At 43.1% G+C, this 7451-nt stretch overlaps 1 protein-coding gene across 1 annotated transcript in view; it reads right to left on the bottom strand.

Moving 5' to 3' along the window:
• ARHGEF12 (Rho guanine nucleotide exchange factor 12) overlaps nt 1–7451 on the bottom strand; it is a gene marked incomplete in the record, with an annotated part of 176953 nt that overhangs the window by 24351 nt on the left and 145151 nt on the right. Inside the window, 5 exon segments of the mRNA XM_027771983.1 lie at nt 627–712; nt 2030–2176; nt 3110–3264; nt 3903–3938; nt 4245–4377. Coding sequence (XP_027627784.1) covers nt 627–712; nt 2030–2176; nt 3110–3264; nt 3903–3938; nt 4245–4377 — 557 coding nt within the window.

Genomic DNA, 7451 nt, shown 5'->3' with positions numbered 1-7451 from the left:
CTGTCTCTCTCTGTCTGTCTGGCGAGTGCACGCGCCCTACAGTGAAAATCTCTCCCCCCAAAAAAAAAAAAATTAACTGATAAAGAATTTTGGCTCTCTTCTGTTTAGATCTCAGAGTTATGCTATACAATATAAGAAATGTATAGATCCAGAAATGTCTTTTCTTTTGGAGAGGTTTTTGCTATAGGGCACGTGCGCTCGCCAGAAAGACAGAGACATACAGACAGACAGAAAGCAAAAAATCACCCCCCAGGGGGATGGCCACACCACAATCCCTTCTCCTCCATTCTCCTCTTGGGATCTTGGGCACACATGCACACGTGCCTGGTGTTGAGTTTAAGCCATCGGGTTCGGGACTTGAACTGCGGTCAGCTACATGGGAGTCCAGCAACATAGCCATTACATTAACTGCTGGTCCTGAGGACTAGTATTCTTAACTTAATGAAAAAGAGGACTTAGTTTGGGTTACACTTATTAGGACACATTAACCAAAGAGAATATACACTCTGGATTCTTTTCTGCTCTATCTTTGTAAAATAGATGAATTTGCATATTTAGGAAGATTACTTAACCTTGAATCTGATCCTCAAGTGTTTGGAAAAATACTAGAGAGAAAATTTCCTTACCCTGGTGAGTAAATCTTCTCCAATCTGTTCAATAACAGAGGTCTCATTCCTCTTCCGAACAGCCTTCATTTGCTCATTCAACCCAACTAAAGGGAAAAAATAGAAAAGAATTAAGTACGCACTCATTTTAGGCTGAATTACCGGTAGTATTAGGTAGCTAAATTTTTTCAAAAAAGGGATTTTTACAGTACTACAGCTGCTTCTAATATCCTTAAATATAAATCTGGACACGATGCTTAAGCTGCTAGATGCTGTAAGTGCCATCTGAACAGTAGGTGCTAAAGCATAAAGCATCATTTTTGGAAAATAGCACATTTACACAGTAGACAGCAGTTGCATCAGATTCTCAGACCCCATCTATAACCATGCTCAGGAAGAAATTTCGGCAGTGCGGGTGATCCTGCTGTTCCCCTCGACGTGCGCACATGCAGAGGGAACGGCTGTCATCAAGCCCGAACTTGCCAATGCACGCTGGAGAGACCCGTGACTACCCACGGACACATGAGTAACAGGCACCGACTGTGTCGGCAGGTGTTGGTAGGTGGTGATGACACCCTTGACGAAGACTGAGAATTAAGGGTCCGAGGAGCAGTGCGCCACGAGACGAGAAGCATCCCACTGCTGTCTAAAGACGCCCCATGCGACCACAACCACGAGAGTCCACAAGGCAGTTTCACAGACTCGCACATGCGCTCCACGTAACTAAAAAGTTCCTAAAACTTATCCCTCCGTGGGATTATCTGTGGTATACTGCTATTAATAAAATATAGTCAATCATATTATTACACAGACTCTCATTATTGGTAAATTCATAAAAACATAAACACACACACATACATACACACACACACAATTGACAGAAAATGTTCAAGGGTCATTTTTTAATTTTTTTAGAGAGAGATTTTTGCTACAGGGTGGCTATGCTCTCTAGAGAGACAGAGAGACAGAAAGTAAGAAATCCCCCCCCGGGGGGATGGCCATACCACGATCCCTTCTCCTCTCAGGATCTTGGGCATGCACCCACATGTGCCCGGCATGAGTTTTAGGCCACTGAGTCCAGGACTCGAACCGCTGTCACTATGTGGGAGCCCAGCAACAGAGCCATTATGTCATCTGCTGGTCCCTCAAGGATAATTTTGACTATTCATTTCTTTCAAATTAGGCACTAACTTTGGCCCCAAACCCTGTGTTAACACTTTGTATACAAAAGGTTGATTGTGAGGGAAAAGGACCTGGTTAAAGATCCAATCCCTTCTTTACTTACATCATACCCCCACACTTAACTGCTGGAATGGTAGCAGGTGCACACAGGATTTTCAAAGGCCTATGTGGTGGCTCTTGGTGCTCACAGCCTTTGCGCCATTAGAAATGGTAGGAATGACGTAACAACAAACGTCTCTTACTATGAAGTTGAAGAATATCTTCCAAGTTTGAAAATATCTTCCGTAGTTCCGAAGGTGACAGGATTCCCTCTCGGGATACTCGCTGGTAGAACACCTGATCGAGAACCTTCAGGGTTCGAACGTGCGCTCTTTCGGTGTAGAACAGTTCTAAGCAGAAAACAAGGAGACACGAAACATCGCCTTACTCAAAATAATTCCATGAGACCAAACATAGTCTTTAGTTGGAATTGGGGGCCAGATGAGTTAAGTCATAAAATAAATTATTTATCATTTAGAGAAGGGCAAGTGTCTATCTCTGATCCCATGAACTTTTCCTACGTCCTAGCTCTGAGAGTTGAATACTAAAACAAACAGAAAAATAATTCAGAACTGTTTGGTACTTAAAAGTGTACCATCAGATCACGCAATCCATTTCTATTAATACCCACTTTTCACAAGTGTGACAGCGAGGTGTTAAGCCCCATCATAGAGTCTTTAACTTGAGCCCTCTTCAGAATAATACCTTCTGGTTATCGAATGTGCCTATAAACCCTAAACCCTCACATCACTGTGTGTCAATGTCATCAGAAACAGGAAGGTATTTATTTAAATCACATCCTGGGGACACTCGCGGGCACAGCACCCATGCCACATGTATGTCGTGTACGTGTCAGGGGGACATCGAACACCGCACGAGGCCACAGGAGGCCCTGGTCCCGGCTTTCCCTCTGCGCTCATCCACTCTGGTCGTGATTCGCTGACTCGTCTCCCTCTGCCTGAGCATTGTCGGTCACCATTTACACAGAAAATAAGCAGACAGTGAAGCAACAATCTTTCGAATTTAAGATCTATAGTGCAATGAGTCTTAACCATCTCAAAGGCTAGACACATTTTCCTTTGAAATTATCAATAAAAGTCACAGAATCGTTTGCATTTTTTGAGTTCAAGACTTCAAGGATCATCTATCCAGCTTACTTTTCTCTTCGTTTAAAATAAAAGGCTAAGAGAATATGTGAAGCAAACTTCAAGGCTGAGGTTTGCTTTACTCTGATAAAAACTCAATATATGTGAACACTAACAACCGCGAATGATCTGGCTCACCATTAATCACTTCCTGCCTTTTGATCTCAGAAGGTTTTAGGCCCAGCAATACTTCCCGGCTGACGAGCTGCTGCCAGTTGGGCAGATCCGTCTCCAAGTCGTTTTCAAATTGTTCATCCTCACTTTGACTTTCTCCGAAAGCTAAGCTGTCAAACCTAACAAGGAAAAATGGTGAATTCTTTTTACTTCAGGTGGCCAATGGGAAATAGTCCGAGTCTTTAAATTACAGCACATCAGTCAGGGTCCAGAATCTGCCTCAGCACAGAGCCCGAGACACCATCCTCTCCTGCAGAATGGCTAATAGGCAGCATGGCAGTTATGTCACTGGGCTCCTACAGGGCCGATTGAGGTTTGAATCCCGGACCTAGTGACTTGAAAATGAATGCAGGATGTGTGTGCACGCGCACACGTGTGTGTGTGTGTGTGTGTGTGTGTGTGCCCAAAATCCTGGGAGAAAAATGCAGAGAAAGAGACTGCAGAGTGGCTAATTGCCTGTGGGGTGAGGGTGGTTTTTCACTTTCCCTCTCACTATTTCTGTCCCCCCACCCCACCCCCCCCAGGCCAGTGCATGTGCCCTAAGGCAAAAACCTCTTTAAAAAAAAGGCTAGTAGGTGTTGTCTGTAACAGTTCAGTAGATATCTTTAGCATGGTTTGTGCTTATTAAGAACTTTCTTTTATTCTGGCTAACAGATCTGTGGTCAGGGTTTCTTTGTCTTTAAAACTAGGACTTCAGCCACGAAAGCTTTATTTCTTAAAATGTGTTTTTATCGAGAGCTACTTAAGTTTTACTTACTTTCGAAAGGGCTTTGGTGTCCCATGTTCAGTCATCCTGAAACAACGGAGAGTAAATAGTCAACACGAACATGAAACGGCGATCAAGAAAGACACGCCAAAGATACTCAAAACTGGGTTAACCTCCAGGATCTTGATAAAGAGTTCTTTTGAGTATTGTAATGATTTAATATAAAATACACTGAAGAAAATATCAGTACCTATCTAATATTTACTACAAACAAGTGCTAGTTCTCAAAACATTACATGGGAAAACACACTGCAAACTACAAAGGATGGGAACAGTGCAGGATTCAGACCATCTCTGACGGCACGCTCGGCCTCTCGGCGCCCGCTGAGTTACCTTTCCACCTCGCAGTCCTCCTCCTGCACTTGCTCTAAGGGAGGCGCTGGGAAATCGAAGACGGTATTGGGAGTGCGAGGCGGGCCGTCTACGGAGTCTCCCGAAGCTGGTGCTTCTCCAACTTGCTTTGACCCTGCAGAGACAAAAGTCAGACATTGAAGAGTGCTCACACATAAGTCACTGATGACAAAAAACGGTCCCCAGAAGAGCTCCAACCTAATCCATAGCCACATTCTTATTTAAACAGTTGTAGGTTAGCAAGGACCAGAAGTCTGTCATATGAAAACTTTAAATGCACTAAAATAAACAGGAAAGTAATTTCTAAAGCAGCTTCTTAAAAACCAACATAGATAATGACGACAACTCAAGCAGTGCAGGATGCCTGCTGAGGGGTGACATTCTCCCATCTTACCCTTTTCTAGTTCCAATGTCCGCCCTTCTTCATGTTTTCAAATCTTAGTTATTATGCTGATCTAACTTTAAATAATCTTTTATTTATTTTCCTTGCTTTATTATCCTTAGATTGTATCTTTTTCTTTCCCCTCTGAGGATTTTACTCACTTAAACTTCCCACCTTCGTTTACCCCCTTTTCTTCCCCATGTCTAATAGTTACATTATTATTATTATTGGCTGGTTGGTTATTACCTAAGTGTTTTCTTTCTCTTTTTGGGGGGAGAGGCTTTTGCTATAGGGCACATATGTTCACCAGAAAGACAGAGAGACAGAAAGCAAGAAATCAGTCCCCTGGAGGTGTGGCCATGCCGCAATCCCTTCTCTTCCACTCTCCTCTCGAGATCTTGGGCACGCATGTACACATGCCCGGCGTGATTTCAAGCCACCAGGTGTGGGGCTTGAACTGCAGTCAACGACGTGGGACTGCAGAGACTCAACAATCACACCATCTGCTGGTCCCAGGTTATTACCTAAGTTTGAATGTTCAATCTATATTTTTGTTCCATCGAGGAGTTGGCATCTCAATTCTCTCCTACTCAGACTAGGTTACTCAGTGACCACAAACTCCCCCGATGGGTACTCACTTACTTCTTTCACCTTTCATTTCTTTCAACGACATTTTCACTTATGTCATTAAGAGTATTTTTTACTTTTATGTTCTGCTCTGCACGTACAACGGAACATTCTGTGCTACGCCTAGGAGGATGATCCTGGAAGTTTGAAAACCAAAAAAGAATGCCGATATTATTCTAATAATGCACATGTTGTCATACACAGCACACAGGTATGTACAACACATGACATATATGTACAATACATGACACAGGTATATAACGCATGACATGTACGCATAAGACACACTGTTTCTGCCAGGTGAAGAGGTGTCTTGTTAGGATGTCTAGTTGTTCAATGACACAACCCTGGGTCACTAAGAAGAGAATGTTTCTGACAGTAAAGTCTGATACTCAGTCAACTGCTCTCAGATCACGCCTTTTTTTTATTTTGCTCATGTTTAAGTCATGCCTTTGTTTCTTTTTTTCTCTAGGGTTTTTGTCATAGGGTGTGAGAGCTCGCCAGAGAGAGGCAGTAAGAGGGTAAGTGAGGAATTACATCCCAGGAAGCATGGCCCTCCACATTCCCTCCTCCGTTCTCCTCCTGGGATTTGGGTGTGCACACCTGAGTGCCCAGCATGAATTTCAAGGCAGGTCCAGGACTCAAATCACAGTCGGCCAGCAGGCGTCTAGAGCCTTAAGCACTATGCCACCTGCTGGCCTTAAACAATTATTTATTTATTTGTTTTTTTAGAGAGGTTTTTACTATACGGCACGTGTACTCGCCAGAGAGACAGAAAGAGAGAGATCACCCCATAGGTGGGAGGCCATGCCACAATCCCTTCTCCTCTATTCTCCTCTCGGAATCTTGGACAGACATGCACGCACACGTGCCCGGCATGAGTTTTAAGCTGCCAGGTCGGGACTTGAACTGCAGTTGACTACATGGGAGTCCAGTGACATAACCATTATGCCCTCTGCTGGTCTCAATTTTTTTTTTCTTTTTATAGCATTTCTAAATGCCTTTCTTTTCTTGCTGCCAAATATAATTTTATCAAGTCTCAAATTTTTTTTATCTGCTGTCTCATACCATCAACTGCTTAAAATCTCTCTCTTCCTAATCCCTGTGTTCCAGTCAGGAGAGCGTGTCTCTCCTGAGACATGCCCGTCATCCTAGAACTGTCCTTTGCCTCGTTCCTGGGTACCTCCATTGGTCCCTAAATCACATGACATTTCTGTTCTTTAAAAAAATTAGTTTTTAATTGAACTTTATTTATTATTATTTTCCAGTTTGATCAGAGAGAGACAGAGAGTGAGGGAAAGTGAGAAAGCAAGCCACAGGTCCTGGCCTCAAACCATGGTCGCCCATGTGGGAGTCCAGCCCCTTTAAGCAACATGCCACCTACTGGCCCGCCATTTCTGTTCTTAATGCTTCTCTCATTTTGCTGTAAACGGTTAGCCTCAAATAATTCTCAAGAAAAGGTGCATTTCAGTTAAACTTTGGATTCTTGCACGTCTGAAAATATCTATATTCTTCCTTCGCGCCTGATGGGTGGCTAGGATGGATACAGGATTCTCAATTCGAAGTCGCTCTTCCCGAAGGTGGCAGGTTTGTTTATGCCTAGTGCCCGGTTTTATCAGCCACCCGACGCAGCATACCCCTCGTTCATTCCTCTTCAAACCTTCTGGGTTACTGCCTGTGCATTTCAAACCGTCAAGTACATTTTAGGTATGTACCATTTCTTTTTTTTGTAAAATCATTCATTACAGATGGTTTTCAGGGAGCCCGTTCTATCTGACTTCAAAAAACACCTTTTGGATGGATGGTACCTAGAAATGATCATTCTGCATAGACTTTTCATGGCTTGTGGAATATTAAAATATTAAAACTAAATTAAAGTGGACTCATTCCTGATTAAAATAATCTGTCACTCTACTTTTCGGTTGGCGTGTTATTTTAAAATCTTGATTCAGGGGCGAGCAGCTGCTTGGTGGGTAAGGCACTGGACTCCCACATGGATGACTGCAGTTTGAGTCCTACACCTGGAGGCTCTCTCTCTCTCTCTCTCTCTCTCTCTCTCTCTGGTGAGCACATGTGCCCTATAGTAAATTTTAAAAATAATAATAATAAATCAAGTAAAATACACAAATAAAACCTTGAAACTTGGTTAACCTGAACCAGCATTAGCTCACCTGTGTCGT

This window comes from Tupaia chinensis, unplaced genomic scaffold (genome assembly GCF_000334495.1).
Source record: "Tupaia chinensis unplaced genomic scaffold, TupChi_1.0 Scaffold000247_1, whole genome shotgun sequence".
Taxonomy (NCBI): domain Eukaryota; kingdom Metazoa; phylum Chordata; class Mammalia; order Scandentia; family Tupaiidae; genus Tupaia; species Tupaia belangeri.
The sequence above is the reverse complement of the archived record's forward strand: the minus strand, read 5'-3'. Positions and strand labels throughout refer to the sequence as shown.